Source organism: Rhinolophus hipposideros (assembly GCF_964194185.1).
Source record: "Rhinolophus hipposideros genome assembly, chromosome: 11".
In the NCBI taxonomy this organism is placed as follows: Eukaryota; Metazoa; Chordata; class Mammalia; order Chiroptera; family Rhinolophidae; genus Rhinolophus; species Rhinolophus hipposideros.
The window spans coordinates 35,254,117-35,274,012 of record NC_138057.1 but is presented as its reverse complement, the minus strand read 5'-3'; the positions used below and the strand labels follow the sequence as shown (position 1 = coordinate 35,274,012).

General features: G+C 34.3%; 1 protein-coding gene across 4 annotated transcripts in view; it reads right to left on the bottom strand.

Annotated features, from left to right (window-relative positions):
• LOC308505210 (zinc-regulated GTPase metalloprotein activator 1B) overlaps positions 1 to 19,896 on the bottom strand; it is a 42,127-nt gene continuing 22,231 nt past the window's right edge. For 3 of the 4 annotated variants that reach the window (XM_081067016.1, XM_081067015.1, XM_081067017.1), the window contains 7 exons: positions 17,823 to 17,867; positions 12,727 to 12,783; positions 9,877 to 9,928; positions 4,472 to 4,540; positions 4,303 to 4,368; positions 2,030 to 2,159; positions 7 to 1,667 (listed from right to left, as the gene is read on the bottom strand). In XM_081067016.1, coding sequence (XP_080923142.1) covers positions 1,561 to 1,667; positions 2,030 to 2,159; positions 4,303 to 4,368; positions 4,472 to 4,540; positions 9,877 to 9,928; positions 12,727 to 12,783; positions 17,823 to 17,867 — 526 coding nt within the window. In that variant the 3' untranslated portion in view covers positions 7 to 1,560. Of the gene's footprint in view, positions 1,668 to 2,029; positions 2,160 to 4,302; positions 4,369 to 4,471; positions 4,541 to 9,876; positions 9,929 to 12,726; positions 12,784 to 17,822; positions 17,868 to 19,896 lie in introns of all 4 variants that reach the window. The other variant, XM_081067014.1, reaches the window with a different exon arrangement.

Here is a 19,896-nt window from a genome sequence, read left to right as displayed (position 1 = left end):
AAAGTAAAACAAATATTTGAGTTTTATAAACACAGACTTTTAAAAGTACAGATTAATACTACTTCGAACATTTCTCCCACAACAGAACAATTAATTATAAGCCCTTTCTCTAGGTCCAGAAGAGATGAATCCAGACAAATTATTTGCCAAAGAACACTATGAAGTATTATCATGACCATATTAATTATAAAACAAATTTAAATTGTTAGGAAGAAGAAACACTTATCTCGGCTCTGCTGTGTGCCAGGAACTGAGGTGGGTGCATCAAACCTATTTAATCCTCACAACAACCTTGAATGGTTGATATTATCACTGTCCACTTTACAAATAAGGAAACTTAGAGAAAGCACTATGCCCAAGATTACATAGCCAAGAAACAGCAGAGCTGGAATTAAAGCCCCGATCTGACTCAAAAATCACCTGATTTTCTATTGGACAATTTGCCGCCACAAAATAAGTATATTCTCTCATGAATTAAAAGCATGGAATCAGGAGGCAAATGGATGAATATAGAAAAGTTATATAGAAGAAATACAGAATGCAGGGAAAGGGACAGAGATAATCAATTAACCTGTCCCCAACCACTGGAACCATTCAAGATACACAGATGTAATTTTTTTTTTAATTTAAAATTCTTCAAAAAATTAAAAAAGCTATTTTGATAGCCTCTCTGATATTTAACAACTATTGGTTTGGGAAACTTCTTTCAATCCCATCTAATACTATTCTCTGACAATTTGAATAGTTATGCTGCCCTGGGCTTTATAAGAACAAGAGAAAAGCAAGCCATTGTATAAGTACACACCAACTATTTATGTAAAGGCTGTTGAATTATCAAAAGTTATCTGCAATTATATCTGAAGGTTTGTACCTCATCACTTTTTAGCTTATACTGAAAATTAAAGAAGTTCAAAAAAAACCAAACTGAATTTAATGCCAGTATTAAAATCTACCTAAAATTAAAAGCTCTACAATAAGAATCTTCTAAATATATTACAAGGTGAATAGCTGAAGTTTCATTACACTATCAGTAAGGCTTAGAATTGACTAAAAATAATAAATGCTTTCAAATAATTTCTTTGACTCAGATTTCTTCCACTTACAAGTCTCTAGCCACAATAAACCTTTTATTTCACTTAATAAAAATGGTGACATCATTTGTTTTAAAAAATTTTGTTAATAAAATCATATATATGCAATAAAGGAAATATGTTCTAAAGGAAATGATAATGTTGAAGTAGGTTTTATCATTATTATAAATAACTTCAGCATATGTAAACTCCAAAGTCAAATCAGAAAGATATTTTTGTGAAACACCTGTCCATAAAAAAATAAAATAAAAAACACTTCAGAGGATATTATATTTTATTGTATAAATGTCAAATGTTTTACAGTACTGATTTACTATATCTTATGTAGTCTATAAAATAAATGTAATTTTAAAGTACACTAGAATTCATAACAGACGTAATGCAAAGAACAGATGCTTGAAACAGACCCAGTAGGAAACTTATTGCCAGTATTATCATCCAATCCTTTTGATAAGAAATGCTTCTAATATTACGGACAAACTTGATCTTCTTTGAAATGTGTTGTCCACCGCTTTTCTGTTTCTGTCACAGTGGCTATAAATAGTTGTTTAAGGATATCCTTATCTAAATGCCTGCCTGCAAACAGAACAAAACATGGTGTGATTATACCGTGCTTATTAAAATGACACAGTTTACCTCTCAATTCCAGATCATTAAGTACTTGATCTTCCGAAATTGACAAAAACGATACTAATTGATTCTTTCCTTAACTTTCTAGTTAAGTTCGTGAGAACCCAAACTGATACTTGAATTAATCACTTTTCTAAAGTTATTTGGAGAATAAAAGGTCTCACAAGTTCTTATGAAATCACATGATTACGACAAATACATTAATCACAAACTTATTCAGGTTTACAAAAGGGGTTCTGATTCATTAATACTGCTTCTGCTTTCAAATACATTTTTCGCTTTGCTTTAGAAATGTAACTGTAACTTACCAATAAGAACCAATCGATTTGTTCTTTCAGTGTCATCTTTCCAGCTCAGTGGAGTCTCCTCCAGATCATACAGCTCATGGACACCTTGGACAATCACTTGCTGTGGTTTGTCTTTGATCGACACCAGCCCCTGCTCAGGGGAGAACGAACAGTCAGCCTCAGTTTGAATTTAAAAGCAGAAATGAAGCACTGCTATTACTAATTTTCCTGTTTCTTTTTAAAATAAAAACTCATAAAGAAGATGCTGTTAAAATTACTTATTTCTAGTTATTTCAGTGTTAAAGAAATAGTTTATTAAAGCCTCCAATTTTTAAAAAAGGTTTCTGTGCAGATTTTTTTCTAATGACAAAATTAATACATACATTAGAATGTTCTTTCAGTGTTATCACAGCAAAAAACCGAAACAAAATGATAAAACATTACATATTAGATTCTGATTATTCTATTTTTAAGGATTTCACATACTTGCTTCATGGTTTCAGTGGGAAATTTGAGAAGTTAAAGGATTTTGGTGATTAATTTGTTTTTTAATGAGTTGCAACAAATGGAGTAGATGATGAAATAAAAACTATTATATTCATCTGAATAAAAAGGTGATTTTACATTGATATGAAGAAATGAGGATCAAATTATCTAATAAGCTGGCTCCCATGGAGATGAAATATTTGTTACACGTATTTGTTATAAATTAATACATATTGAAAAATAATAAGAGACAAATCACTGATAGTCATTTCCACCATACCACTTTTGTGTAGTTTTCACGTATTTATGTATTTTGGGTGTATGTTTTTCCAGTTTTTCTTTTCCTGTGCCCAGTTTTGTTTTCTGGTTCCCCCCCGCTCCCGTTTTATTGAGACATAATTGACATATAACATATTAATTTAAGGTGTACAACATAGTGATTTGATTTCTGTTTTTTAAATTTGAATTTTAATATGTAATAACAAACTTCTTGGAAAGAAATTACCTCAGCATCAATTTTGTGTTACTTGTATAAAAATTTTGAAGCATTAGCTGTTACTGGAGTTTTACACATGCTGATTATGTTTTGGACTACTACGTAACGAGAGAGAAGGAAGTCTATGAATAAAGACTGTGTTTTTCCAGCTCCCCCAGCATTGCTGTGATGAGGAAAGCCAAAGAAAGAACCAAAGAGTACAACAGTGGAAAAACTGTCACACACCTAAGGACAAAATCCAAACCGGGATGGTGCGGGATGAGCCTTGAACCCTGTGTAGAGAGAGGTCTTCGTGGCAGCATTAGTATAAGGCCCAAAGGGCTGCTTTTCTAGGTACCACCCCCTATTCAGCACTAAGGGATACAAGGAGTCACAGAATGAAATATGGCCTGCTAGCTCGGATGAAGGAATGTAGACAGTGCAACAGTCATAAAGCAGCAGCGAGTCCGTGTGGGAAGGATTTGGGATTCATCTGTATTGCTCTGCAGCGCCACTCCCAGGTAGAGCCAGCACTGGGAATGAAGAAATCTCAACCTAAATAGTTTCTCCACAGTCTCAACCTCTTGTCATTCCAGTGACCCCAGGAAGTCAGTCACTCACTGGAGAATCTAGTTACTAACAGTGATAAAAACAAACAGTAATAATAAAAGTTGATGCACTTCTGGAAACATAAGAGTAGACACTCAAATGACTGCTGATGGCTTAACCACACAACCTAGAACAACTGCCCCCTGGAAAAAAACACCTTTTCTGACATAAGCACCAAAATGTCAAGTTTTATGAATGGGTTTCCAAACACAAATCAAGGATTCTTGTAGTCTTTTGTAACTCTGTTTATATTAATAATATGGACACACGTTTAGTGTCTGCTAGATGCATCAAGAAGCATAAAGTTCAGCTGCAGCAGAATTTCTAATATCATTTTTCTGTTAATAAAGCTCTCTTGGAAAAATACACACAGAAAACATTCAGTTTGACCAAGCTGTGTGCCAAAGGGAGGAGAGTTTCAATGAGTCAAGCTCATGAGCCAGATAATTGCTCAAAACACCTGGGAGTAGAGAGCAGGAAGTAACATTTCAAAGCACACAGGTTGTTTTAGCTGTAACACTAAATGAAGCTGTGCAAATAACTCAAACTTTATGCAGTGATTTCCAAAGCTGCTTTTCAGCAAGGGAAATCAGGAAAAATGAAAATAGGCAAAGGTTATTTGTACTAAAACCAATGCTTCTGCTTAAAACCAAATATAGTTTTCTACACTAGCCTAGAAAGGGACTTTGTCCAAAAGTATAAAACTGTAAAGTGTATACTGCACCTTCAGTCGGATGACCTCCATGCAGTTATCCTCCTTGTTCCTCACGTTCTTTTCCCACAGAAGATTCTGTATCAAGTGACATATTTTAATAAGACCAACCATTGTTAATAGCATCAACTATGTAATAATACAGTTGATAAATCAGTAATCAGTTAAATATTGCATTCACCTGAATAAATACATTTAGACTTTCTTCCTTTGCATTTCCTGGTACTTCAAATGTAACTGTAACAATACTCTGTAAATCAAAAGAGATAATCAATAATGAATTTTTATAGTAATGGCAATATATTTTTAAAAATCACAAGTTTTAAGATGAAAAGAAACATTCATAGAAATTTATGTTGCCTAACAATACATACTAGGTATATCTTTTTCCCTTTTATTTGCTGATATTTGGTTATCAGCAACTCCATTTTCTATATTTTGCACAGTTGATCGACAGTTTAGTGTTTACATAGAGAAACTCTCATGAAAGGGTACTCATTTAATGCTTTCATTTCAGGATTCTCAGCACTAAAAGGGAAGGTGACCAACCACGTATTGAGCTAGGAACTTTTGCCTAGATCACTTCATTTTATTTTTCATTTACTTGTAACAACAATTCTGTGGAATAAAGAAAAGTATTTCCATTTTATAAATTGGGGGAAATGAGGCTTAGAAAAAATAAACTACCTAGAGCCAGGAGTAAAACTCAAAAACAAAAGGTTAATTCTGTTATTTGGAAAAAAATAAAGGAAAGTTGGGTTTATCTCTGGCCAAGTATGTGCCAAGTAGAAAAAGAGTTCCTAGAGATGAGAATGAATAGCATAATGTTATCTTTGGTTTTAGGAGTTGACATCATCATTTATAGCACGTTAACTTTGAGGTTTATTTTGCCTCCTCATCTAGATAAATCTCTCATTGTCAGCTCTAAAGTACCAAAAGCTTAAGATTTCCTCTAGCTAGACACATAATTAAAACCCAAACCTCCACTTGCTACTGTAACCCAAAAATTTCACACTTGATGAAAATCCATAACCCAATAAAAACACAAACCTCATCATTGATAATGAGAATAAGAAGCTCAAGCTAAGCTTTAAAACAGGCAAAAGAAACATACTAAAGCATAGCTTTCCATCATTTCTTAGAACCATGTATCTTAGCAAATTTACTCACCAGCAGAAAATCATACAGGCTTATAGTAGAAAATATGAAAAGACCAAAACTGTCTTTTATCCACACATAGAGAATAGCTAAAGGTAAGTATTAAAGACCAATGTAAGACAAAATTTAGTCTCCACTGTCGCTAGTAATAGGAAAAGCAGAACGCACGTTCTTGCTCAGATATGAGACCTACAAGCCAATTAAAATTGGATTTTAAAAATGTCAGATTTTTTAAACGTTCTTATTTTGTTGCAATAGCCATGTGGTGGAAACAATGTAACATTAATGGATGAATGGATAAAGAATATGTAGTACAAAAATGCAGTGTATATAAATGTGGAACAATGGAATATCATTCCATTCATCCTTTAAAAAAAAGGAAATCCTGTCACACATGAATCTTGAGGACATTATGCTAAGTGATAGACCAGTCACAGAAGGACAAATACTGTACGATTCCAATTTTATGAGGTGTCTACACAGTCAGACTTATAAAAGCAAAAAGTAGAATGGAGGTGGCCAAGGGCCGCAGAGAGGGGAAAACGGAGAGTTGTTACTCAGTGAGCATAGTTTCAGTTATCTGCCTAGAGATCTGCTGTACACCAATGTGCAGCAGTTAACAATACTGTGATACACAATCATTTCTTATGACAGTAGGTCTCATGTTAGGTCTTTTTCACCACCATTTTTAAAAAAGTGTTTAATTTTTTTAACTTTTTAGTTAGTTTCAGGTACACAAAACAATGTAATAGTTACACATTTATCATTTATATCCCTCACACAGTGACAACCCCCCCATTATTTTTAAATCTTAAACAATGCTTTTAAACTGTTCGTTTTTATAAGTTTACAGTAATAATGGTATGCATTTAAACAAAATGACAGTCTTCTTTCCTTCTAAAAGCAATCACTGCAAATAACACCTAAAAATCTATATCGAAATGTGTAACAAATCATATCAAAAAACATTGCAAAAGGTTGCCAAGTAAAACATAGTTTGTCAGTTTCAAAAGATAGTAGTAATTTAACCTTCAAAAATGCTAAAAATGTATTTTATTCAGTTGGATAACTTGGCTTTTAGTATTAGGAATGTCTTAATATAAAACTCAATATTGCTTTATTGTATTGCTTTATTCTTAGCTTAAAGAGTTTGATGTCAAGTAATGATTTTTACTGTTTGCAGGTTAGAGACATCACAATATTTCCGAAGGGTTCAATTAACTCCAGCGTGAGATGAAAAATGTTTTAAAAATTAAGACAATGCATCATGGGGCTCAAAGAGAGAAGTACACATTTTAAAACTAGATGTTTTTCTGTACCAATAAACTCTTCTCCCATTAGACAAACCCTAAAGAAGATGAAATCCATAAATTCCCAGGGCAAAAGATGAGGGTCACAGCTCATAATTTATAATTGGTTCTGTGAATTAAGTATGCATACATTGCCACTTGGGTTTTCTCATCTATCTTCCAACCCTCCAATTCCAGGTCCTCCTTTGAGGGAGTGAAGAAGAAATCCATGAAATATAGAGAACTGCACTAAACATCATTCAAGGACAAAACTTTAGTAACATATACAATATGTCCTAGGTATTACCCATTTTATACTTTTTTCCCAGTTTATTTTTGTTTTGAATCTAAAATTAACTCTCCTTTTCCCAGACACAGAAAGAATCAGAAAACTGAGGCAATAATTTACTCGTAGAAAACTAAAGCAAAATAAGGTACTGCCTTTTAGGAGTTTGTTCAGCTTATTTCCCTCGGTTGTCTACTGTTTTGCAAACGATATCTAGTATGCAGTAACTTCTATGTGTTCTTCACCTAGAAAACAGCCCACTAACATGCTGAGACCTGAAATCTGCAGCTCCACGCTCCAGGCCTCCACTCCGCTTTGCCTGTGAAATCTCTTCTGTGATATCCCGCCACCAGGTACAAAGCTGAGCATTTGGCATTTTCATTCAAATCAGCTTACCTCCCAGATTTCTCTATTTCTAGATTCCTCTAGTTACTGTAGGCTTGTTTCTCATCACTTCTCTCCTTACTGCTCCATCACCAGTTAGTTAGGTTATTCAGGCGAGTCTACCCACGAAACAGCACTCGATTTATCCCACTTCCATTCTCACTATAACCAGCAGAGTCCAGGCCCTCTTCACAGGGCATCTGAACTTCTGCAGCGTCTTCCTGCTTGGTCTCCAGACACCACACTCCAACCCAGCTCCCCTGACGCTATCTGACAGCACAGCCTCCGTTCTCTTTGCCTACCAAATCAAAGCCAATACCAGGATCCCAAAACCCAGAATTCATCAAGACTTCTGCACTGGAGCCTGCTCTTCTAGAGCATTCTCACTTTCCCACTTTCAAACATCTGGATTGCTCTTTCCCTTACTTCTTCCAGTCAACAACAACAACAAAAAATCCACCAGTTTAAGGTTACTTTTTCGTATAAAGTCAGAATAGCAGTTACCTCTTTGGGAGAAGGAGGGTTACTGACGGGGAAAAGGCACAAGGGAACTCTTAAGTTTGGGAAATCTTCTATATCTTAATCTGAGTGGGAATTGCAGGGTATGTGTTCATGTATACATAAGGATAGATATATCCTACCTACACATAGACGTGATGATATACTGACTTGTATACTAAAAATCTGCATATTTTGTTTACTATATATAAAAATACTGCCTTTAGCGAAGCTTCAGCTCTACCAAACCAAATGAGACTATTCATGCCTCTCAATCGCATAGTCCTTTATCTGCAATAACATTATATTTTGTTCTATGTTCATATATCTAAAGCAGGAAAGTGCATCAGAATCTCCTGTACAGCTTTAAAAAAAAAACACAGACATGCCCCAGTTACTGGTGAAATGACACAGTGGGATTTAATATACTCCATCAAGGGTAATGAATACACACAGGTTCATTATGCTATTCTAGATTTACGTATGTTTGAAATTTTTCTGTCCAAAAAAAAAAGTTTAAATAATATTGCAGCAAAAGAAATGTTGGGAAAATAGAAGAAATAAAACCAGCAAAATGTTGATGGCCATCGCAACTGGGTCATGCATACAAAGGCTTCATTTTACTATTCTTTCTATTTTTGTCTATCTCTGAAATTTTCCAAAATAAAATGTTAAAAATATAAATATACATTCATATCCAAGGTCCATTCCTGGAGATCTGAGGGGTGGCAACAACTGAATATCCAATTTTTCAAAAAAGCTCTACAACTGACTCTGATGTACACCCCCATCTGAGAATCACAGCTTTTCATTCCATTAACAAATATTCACTGAGCACCCACCTTATACTTAGCAATGAGGAATTTATATTTAAGGAATTTATAGACTACTGCAAGGGAAAAGCGTTTCAACCCAAACTCTAAGGCATTACAAATGCCACGACAGCGGTACATTCGAGATACTACGGCTGTAGACACTGGCCATTATGAAGGTTCTTGATAGTGAGTACTACATCTTCATCTTTTAATCCTTATGACTCTTACTATGACGTCCTTCACCCAGAAAGTCATTAACAATATGCTTCAAATTCGCTTTATAACACTGACATTGTAAACAGTGGTTTTTCCCCAAAAATTCTACCACCAGAGACTTGTATTTCTCTCATTCACTCATTTTAAAGATAAGTGAAGATGAATATTCTATTAAGTTTCTCAGAGAAAAGTGCCACAAACATGATAGTACAGCTCCCCATAACTATGGGTCAAAATGAAGACACATGAACAACTATCTACTGTTATCTTGGCCCTAAAACAATAATGACTCAAAAAACGAGTGACAATTTCGAGGCAGAGAAGGGAAGACAAGATACACTGCTCACCCACACGCCCCCTTCCTTTCACTGTGTTTAAATGAAACAAAGAAGTTACCGTACAGCTCAACTATCTATGACTTGCTTAAAAGAAAGATGGGTACAGTGAATATTTTGTTTGTTCCTAGCATCTTCAATATTTACCTCAGGAATTAAGAGTTTTAGAGCATGAAAAACAGCCTAAGAAGTGTACATTTACAGTGTTATCTGAAGATGAAACTCAAAGTCAATTTTTATGTAAATAAGCCATGGATGCTTATACCAAACTTTTCCTTAGTCAGCTCAATAGGTGGCATTTAGAACCCCCAGGCTAATTAAGCAGTGATTCCCTTCAGAAGAACTGATTAAATATGCTGAGTGACGTGGAGAATGGAGAAGCTAGAAAGCGTGATTTTCTAATATTCTAAACAACTCTGGTGTTTAACGAATTCCTATTATGCATTAAGAAGCCAGATTAGATGACCTCAAAAGTATTCAAATTCTGAAAACTATCAACACAGTTCAAAAATACTTTTTTAGAAAAAGTTCTAATAAAACAGTCCTAAGTGGAACCAATTTAGTTCAAGAAATATTTTAAAACTATTTTTTAAGATTTATTTTACCTGATCAAGGTGAGGTTGTGCTATTGGCAAATGTTGAAGTTTTTTCTGCAAACTAAGAATAACTGATTATAAATTCAGAGATCAACACATTTCTGATTTAATGTTATACATTTCTTAGAGACACAAAGTAAGGGAAATTCCACAATTGAATCTATTACATAATTTACATGTTGTTCACAAATTCTAATACAGAAAAGTTGGCAGGTTGTTTAAAAACTGTTCTTAAAAATGTATACACATTCACATGCATACATATAAACACAACACAGAGAAAAACTAATCTTTAGGAACACTTTTTTGTGTGGTTGAATAAGTCAATAGATTTATTTTTCATTCCAATAGCTCTGATACAGGCCTAGAAAAAATATACATAAGATTTTACTATCACTCAAAATTTCATCACCTCTTCCCATGCTTCCTAATATGAATACGCTAGTACCTACAGAATGTCAGAAGAATACATTTTCCTTTATCAATGTTTTCCCTTGAACATGACTACTTATTAAAAAATAAACAGTATCCATAAATATAAGCCTTCTATATAGTCAGTTACCCATTGTTGAGAGAAAACAAAAAGTCAGAATCTTAAAAATGCATTGTTCTGATACAAAGTAAGCAAGAAGATCAATATGGCATAACAAATGAGAACCTTAACAACTGTAGCATACATTTAGACACTGATGGGGGTAGGCTGGGAGGAGGAAAGGACTTAAAACTTTGCAGATGTTTTGCTTGAAGAACAGTGAGGGATAAATTAGTAACAGCAAGTTTAGGAATGAGAAAAGGCTTGTAGGAACTTTGGGAGGGAATGAGTCTCACTTGGGGGTGGAGGGTGGGTGTTTCTTAGTAGGGAAAGTGTCAAATTAAAGCTTCCCAGCTGGTTGTCAGGAAAGGATTCTCCTGTTTAACAACTAAGCACAATGAAAAGTTATGCAAAGGCCTTATTCATAACAGGGGCATCACACTAAATAGCCACTTTTTAAAGTGTCACTAATGCATTATAAGTGTCATTAAACAAGTGTGGAAGGATATCACCTTAGAAAATGTTTGAAAAATCATATGCTCTTTCCCTATGTTCAATATTTAATATTGCTGGACAATGACTGCCTACAACTTCTATAGGGGAGGAAAACCTATTCTTCTACCCTCTTCAGGTCTCTGGCTAGATCTGAAAATTAGACTGACAAAGACAGAGTAACAAGAGGAAAGCACACTATTATTTAAGTTTTACGTGATACAGGAGGCTTCATGAGGAAATGAAGACCCAAATACATGGTTAAAGTGAGTTGCTTTCTGCTAGGTTTGATGAAGAGTGGAAAGTCATGGAAAGATATGACAGGACAGAGAATGAGCCTCATGTAGTACATTGGGGGAAACTCAGTGAGGCCTGCTCTTTCAGATTCCTCTGTGTGTCCCTTCATCTCCAGAGATAAGGATGCTCCTTTCCTCTGGGTAGAGGGAGGAAACCTCTCATGTGGGGGTGTTATTGACGCCTCTACTTCATAGAAAATTAAAGAAAACATTTGCAAATCATACATCTGTTAGGGGTTAATACTTATACAAAGAACTACAACTCAGCCACAACAACAAAACACAAATAACCTGATTAAAAATGGGAAAAAGACTTAAACAGACATTTCTCCAATGATATACAAATGGCCAACAAGCACACAAGAAGATACTCAATATCTCTAATCATTAGAGAAATGCAAATCAAAACCATAATTAGCTAAGAAATCAAAACCACAATGAGTTAAGACAGCTACGCCAAAACAACAGAAAATAACAAGTATCGGAGAGATGTGGAGAAATTAAAACCCTTGTGCACTGTTGGTGGGAATGTAAAATGGTACAGCTGCTATGGAAAACTGTATGGTGGTTCCTCAGAAAGCTAAAAATAGAAATACCATAGGATACAGCAATGTCACTTCTGGATATATATCCAAAAGAATTAAAAGCAGGATCTCAAAGAGATATTAGCACACCCATGTTCATAGCAGCATTATTCACAATAGCCAAAAGGTAGAAGCAACCTAAATGTCCATCAAGGAATGAACAGATAAATGAAATATGATATAAACATATAAAGAAATATTTAGCCTTTAAAAAAGAAGGAAATCTTGTCACATACTATAACATGGATGAACCTTGAGGGCTAAGTGAAATAAGCCAGTCATCACAAGACAAATACCACTTGATTCCACTTATATGAGGATGAAAGTAGTCAAATTCATAGAAACATAATAGAATGGTGGTTGCCAGAGGCAGTGGAGAGGGTAAAATGGAGAGTTGTCATTTAATAAGTATAGAGTTTCAGTTTAGCAAGATAAAAAAGCTCTGTAGATCCACTGCACAACAATGTGAATACATTTAACAGTACTAAACTGTACACTTAAAAATGGTTAAGATTAAAGAAAAAAGATACTGATGTCCAGGAGAGAAATTTACATTTTTCTCTTCTTTATCAAAAAGATTCCCTTTGGGGAAAGAGGCAGGAAACTGATCCATTAGTGAGGAGAAAGGAGGTATCTGGGGGAACACCCCAAGTGAAAATTTTCTATGTATTTCATGCATTTTGTATTACATAGATTTGGTGTAGAAATATTAACGATTAGACTCTAAAGTTAACACCATTTACAGTATAATTTCTATAGGAAAAGGCATTGTGATTTCCAAACATCCAATTAACAAAATCTTCAAGAACATAATCACTAGGAATAGTCTTGTATGTCCAAGCAATGACAGGAAGTTTAAATCAAGTGTGCAACTGTGTAAATCATTCCTGTAACTGCTATAACTTTGGAATAAAAGGTACATTACAATAAAAGTTACTAAAACACAGGAACATACCTTATTCCAGAGAGATTATCAAAGGCATGAAGATCTAATACATTAGCGAGATCAACTCTAAAAGACAGAAAACCAATGCAACAGTGTGAAATGCTGTGAAATACATTCAATCAATCAAGAAAAAAATTTCTAAAACTCTTTTGCCACAAAATGTAGACATAAGAGTTTATCGTATGTCATAGTCTTTTGGGAACACAAAAATGACAGGCAAGGAATAAAAAGCTTGTAAAATTTTTAAATAAAATTTATGCATAGAATTTAAAAAATGGCGAATAGTGTAAGAGCAAGGATACTAGGTTTTTGCTTCAATAAGCTATAGGTTTTGTTTTGTTTTTTAAGTTCAATTGTCTTCTCAAAATCAAAATTTATGAGCATTTCAAATACATTTTTACAGCAAAAATATCAGTTAAAGAGCGGAAGCTTTTCAAAGCAGCAGTTTATTACTCCCAAGATGAAATGAGGGAAGTGGAACAAATAGAAATAACATAAGAGTAAAGTACCTTTGGAATTTTTGCATTTCTTTTACTCCACCTCCCCAGCTTCCATGACATAACAGGTAATATTATAAGAATGTGAGGAGTCAAACAACCAACGTATTATAAATATTCACCCTGGGACCCTTATCTATATCCAAAGAACGTGATTTGATCTCATTTCCTTCAAACTGAAACTTCCTAGTTAGTACTCTATCTGAATAAACATTATTTCTGTTAGAATTATTTAGTACTAATTAATTAAGCCTTATTAGGAAAGCAAGGATGGAAATCAGAAGAGAAAATCATATCACAATTAGCACTAGGTGTGGCTTAAATACATAAACTTATAAAGACTCATGATTCAGTTCCAATTTTTATGCGAGCCTATAAAACAGTAGAAGGCAGTAATTTCTCTATAATCAAAGCTATAATGAAGAACTACTTAAACAAAATGACAGCAGTATAATTAAATTTCCAAACATTTATTAAATTTTCTCACAAGAAAAACAAAACTTTTGTCAAATTGAAGATTTTTTTAAATGCATAAACATGAAAGCTAAACCACCTCTTTTAACTTAAGACTGACCAGCTGTGTCTGCTTTGCTCATCCTCTACAGTCTGCCATATACTCGTATTCATACCCGTGCCAACAGTGCTCTGTTAGATTACGAATGCTTATCCTGGCACAAGGCAGACCAAGTCCCATCTTATTAAAAGAAGAATACTCCAAAGTTCTCCAAAGTAATAGACTGTAACAACATTTCAGATTCTGGACATTCTAAACGAGCAGAATTAGGAAAATGATCAAGCAAAGAAGTAAATATTCCATGAAGAAATATTTGAATATCAATTTACATAAGAGACCAAAGGCGTAACATTAAACAGATTTCCTTTCTACTATCACAGTTGAGCAAATATTTATATTGACAAGTTACAAATGAAAGAAGTTTTCCCCTGTTTATTATCTCTACCTTAGGAAATAGCTTAAAGTTTAAGAAAGTTTATACATGCCAATTGTGTGATATCAAAATTCAGGCCAATTGTGTAAATACTAAAAGTCAGTGTTGAAACACAAGCTTCTAAATAAACTAGTTTCACTGTGACAGTGTCCTTAAGTATACATGTCATAAATTTAGAGATAATTCTGCTTTCTACCCAGATTCTTTTATTTCCAAAACAGACAGAATCAACAATAGATCTGTACAGGTGAATTCTATACAGAATAATAAAATATCAAAGTCTCTCATTGTATTCTCACCAGATTCTCAATGGATAGTAAAAGAGGAAAGTCTTAAGCTTACAGATAAAAGTTATCACAGACTTTCTCCAAATCTATTATTGCCAGGAAAAATTACTTCACTCATCCAAGGCATATGACTAGAAAACTAATTTCCACGGCATTAAATGTATTTAATTTCCTCTATACATCAGATTTTTCCCAAAATATTTACACAGAAAAAAATAAAGACTATTACTATCATGTAAAAACTGAACGGGAATGAAGCAAACATAAAGGGGGATGAAACCTTCCAAAACTCATCTTTTCTCCCAATTTCTTGAACTATCGATACCAGGAGTACCTACTCTTTTCAAATGAAGAATTTTCAATTTTCCTTATGTCTAAAGAGTGCTTTAAGTATCTATCCTAAGACCAGGGACAGGAGAATGATAAGGAAGTGGGCTCGGGAGGTCCAAGGTGGAAAGGGGCTCAGGAGCTACTCCAGGGATACCACGTACAGTCATCTTTTCAAACTTCAGTGAGTCTCACAAACAATCCCAGATCTACAAACTGTTGATACCATCTAATTGCTAAGTCCTGAACTCAATTTCCAAATGTTTTCCTCAGTGGCACCTCAAACTCAACGTTTACAAAACTGAACTAATCACCTTTACCAAACCCACTGCTAACCATCCTACCCCAAAATTGCTCCTCCCTTCCTGTATTTCCTAACTTGGGAGAACTACACCATATTTGATTCATTTCTCAAGAGTCATACTATATGTAAAATCCTTCACTAACTCCTTGCTGTCTACAGGCAAAAATCCAAACTATGTATCATGGCGTTCAAGCGCCTTTATCCTAAGTTCTCCACCTTTTCAGTCATACCTTCTTCTCTCTGCAACATAATACCGTATGTTTTAGCCATTCTAAAATATCCACAGGTCCCTGGAAAACAAAATCTTCCGTATGCCTAGAAAGCCACTGCTACTCTTGTCCATCAGGAAAACTCTTATTCATTCTTCAAGACTAAGGCTGAGGATAACTCAGTCAAAATTTTCTGACTTCATTAATGAGAGTTGAATAGTTGTTCTTGTGTCTTCCTGTTCTAACAGAATCCTGTGTACTTAATATCCTTGTTATGTTAATAACATTTCATATGTTGTTTTTTGCTTGTTTGCTTCTGTCTTCCCCAAATGCATGGATCTCCTTAAAGGCAAAGTTTTGCCTTATCCATTGCTTAAATCCTCAACATGCCATGAAATGCTTACAACCAATGAAATGCTCGATTAGTTTGTTGAATTAACTTATTATTGACCAGCAGGATTTTGGTTTTCCTCTGTTCAGTCCATTTAAATCTCTAAGATTTTTTTAAAAATCTGAAAAAGATAAGAATGGCATTTCTTCTAATCTCCCACTTTTTCTTCTGACATCTCTGTGGTCCATTAGAACTTCTTTGTGCCTCAAAATCAACTTATGACTGACAGTAAGACAATGCTATGTACCATTCTCATTCTTTAACTTAAATACTCAAGGTAAGCCTTGCCTTTTCTACACATGCTTATAGCAGTTTTACAATTGTGTTTGTCAACCACAAAATGCTTAAGGGGTTAAAATTAAACAACAACAAAAAAACCACAATTAAAACTAAACTTCCATAGGAGTGATTTCAATTATTTTGTTAAGAACAAAACATCTAGTTTCTAAACCATGAAGCTCAAGTTGTTATACCTGAAGAAATTTTGGTAAATGTTTTATATAAGATTCATAACCTAATACTAAGAATTCTATCATCGACATCTGATCTTCACTGAAAAGGGTCCTAATCCAACCTCAGTCCTCAAAGCAAAGAAGTACTATTTCAGAAAGTCCTTAGATTCTTAAATGCACTGGAAATACCAGACACTAAAGAAACTGAAGAAAAAATGAGATTTTATTCACTTGTTCATTCATCCATCTGAAGTAACAGAATTTAATCACTGCATGTTTACTGTTCTATGGTGTGATAGAGCAAATGTTAGAAATGTCATATAAACATCAAAATCATTACATAATAAATTATTCAAGATGAAATCTTTATGCAGGACATAAAGGTCGAAAATGAAAACCAACAAAAAAGAAAAAAGTAAGCAAATAAATCCAGGGGCCTTTAAAAAATCGATTTAAGATGTGAGTAAATGTGAACCAAATAAAGGCTATTACAAAAGAACCACAGATATTTGTGGATGTGATTTTTTTCAAGTTGACTTAAGCATTATATGGTGGTCCATAATTTTGCAAGGAGAAAATTTAAGAAAAAAACAAAAAGGTAAAATGCAGTAATAGGAGGAAGTCATACTGAGCAATGGCTCATGGTATGAGTTAGCCTATCAGAGTTTCTACACTGGAATTTGAAATGCAGGGAGCACATTTGGGGTATGCTTGCAGAGGACTTACTCTACGGGCATCCTTCTGCTCCTCTGCCGGCAGAGGAGGGGCTTCTGAGAATGCATACCAAATTAATTCCCCAGCTGCTGAAATGCGTGTAAGCAGCTGCTGTTGTTACTCCTAACACTTATAATACTCTATCAGCACCTCTAATCTCTGCCATAGCAGATAAGCGACTTAGCTAAGGCCTCTGCTGCATTTCCAAGGAAAGAATCTCTGAAGTAAGGACTGAGTGGCACTAGACTGCGAGCTGTGAGTCTCTGAGCTGCCAGCTGCATGTTGCTAGGTGTATCAGCTGCTGAGCCATTCTTGCTAAAAAAAGAACTTAACAGAATACCCCTGTACAAAAATTTCCTGAAATCATGACAGCATTCAATGGAAAACAGAGTTCTATCTACAGAAATCCATTTTACAGAGGTTTTTAAGAACACATCTACTTTATAAAGTAAGGCACATCTGTATAAATGCAATGAGAAAAGAAGTTACAGGAAATGAAAATCAAAATTTTGAAAAAAGAAGGTATCAGGAACTTAAAGGTAAAGGCTCCATGTATTTTTACATGACAGATTATTTTTGCAACTATGAAACACTAAGAAGATTTTAAAATATTAAAAACTATTTAAATACCTCAAATTAAGATAAGATTCCTAATAATATACTTTTTCAGATTTCTATACCAGTTAATTTCTTGAGTGGCTGAAAGTCCTACATTTTCTTTTTCATTAAGCAAAAGCAGTTACACAGTATTATCATGGCTCTGTAGTCTTAGTTATTCGAAGGATAGCAAATATATTAAATAAATATGCCAAACTAATTTATAAAGAGCATTCAAAACACTTTCGGGGTCCCATTTTGAAAGCACACACACATCTTCCTTACATTAGAATCAAGCATACTATTTAACAATTACTTAAGACTTATTACTAACTAAATAAAATTATTTGTTAATATCAGTAATAGCTTTTTTAAAGTACCTTGATTTTTGTGTTTCTAAAATTTTTCCCAGTCCATTTATTGATCTGAAATAAATTTTAAAATGAGGGGAAAAAATACAAAAGTAAATGTTAACTTTTTAAAAAAGCACACAAGGCACATTATTTCTAAAGTAGAAAGTAAGCATATACAAATATATCTGGAGCTGGAAAAAAGTAAAAAATAGAAAAACAAAACTTACACATTTTATAGTTTAATTGTCCTTTTCCTTCTAATCATAAATCAGGTATATTTCCATTTAGGTATTAAAACATGACATGCAAAAACTCTACTGCAGAACTGACAGCCAGCGGCTACTTTGTGATTTATAAAAAGCCACTTCACTTTAGAAAATATGATTCACAAACAGCCAATAGTCCTAATGTTGTTAAAACGAGTAAATAAGACATTTTATTGATACCCAATATTTCCCAAGCACACATTGTAGAAATGGCAATACACACCTAGACATACAAACCTAGTTATGAGGGGCTTTGACCCAGCCTGTCCTCAATATTCACAGTAACACTGAGCCACAGATCCAGGTTCTTTTAGAGAAGTACCTCTTCAGTTCACTAGTGTCTCTGCCCACTCTGCTGGTCCTCCCCTTGTACTGCACCAAAAAGACTTGTTGAATCCTTTTCAACATTCTGTACACCTGATCTATTTATCATTATATCATCAATTCCATTGCCTTTATGGTTACGTGCCGATATTTACTGTTTGTTCTCATGGGTATGGCATTCGATGATTCTGAGGCAAATCTATTTCCCCAAATTCTTAATCTTCTCTTTTTAACATACTCTGACCTGATGGCTATTTCCTCCCAAATATGTTTATCTTCTTCCAACTCCCCAAATCTAATTCTGAGTAGTTTCAAGTCTGACGTACGAAGGAGGATAAAGAGTCAAAAGAGTCTATAATTTATCAGTGTGCTTTGTCCCAAATTCTTTCCTAGTACTGCTGTACAGTACAGGCTGGCAACAAGCTGGCCAACAGTAAACCTTGCTGTGCTGGAGATCCAGCTTAGATAGTCAGTATGGAAATAGAAAAATCGAGTGGTAATAATTCTGCACCCTTTTGCCAAAAATGTTTGCTACATAGATTGTCTTCTTTTTTTCTAGTAATCACAACGGTGCATAGGATTTTGAAAAGAGACACAAAATTTAGGAGACCAGTGTCAAAAGGGGTAAAATAAGTCATCTTTATTCACTGTTTTCATTTTTCTAGACTTTTAAAAAATGTCAATCATCTATTTCTTTCATTTTTTTATTCACTGTAACTTGAAATTACTATGTAAACTAAGAAAAAAATCTACAATCTAGTAATGATAACAGCTAACGACTAACTATGCATCAGGTTCTGTGCAGTTTACCAAGCCTGTCTCACGTAAAACTCAAACCAAACTCATGAAGTATGTATTATTCCTGTTTCACAAATGAGACTTAAAACAAATACAGTGAGAAACAGACCGAGGATTAGAACCCAAGCAGGTTCCAAAGTCCACGACCTTAAACACTATGTAACATCACTGCCCTCCACATGGAGACATCATTAGTTTTTGGTAGTAAAGTCTGAGGGAATATTACTATTAAAATAAGACCAAATATGTAGAAAAATATGAATTTCTTTCTTCTGCAATCATTATCATTACAGTCAATCTCCTAATGGGCCTTATCTTTACCGATTCAATTTATAACATATACTAAATGAACTGGCACTGACAGATTCAAAACCTGATGTCAGCAGATTGCACCCCTTAAAAATGACTAATAATAAAAGCTATTCAATGTCTCTTTGTAGATGGCATTTATTAATTTAGGTCTTACAAAATAATTCAAAGTCCCTGAATTGTAACCTCATTTAAAAAGTCCAAATGACCACTGGATCATTTAACACATATGAGTATCATATATATTATCCTATGTTGATTAGCCTTGGCCATGGACACTGAAGACAGTAAAGCAACCTGGAAAACAGGCATGGTTAGTTGACAGTTAAGGAAGACAAAGTCAATGAGGGTTTAGGTAAAAGTGAGACCACGTGAGTCTCACCTTCTATGAGTCAGGGAAGACT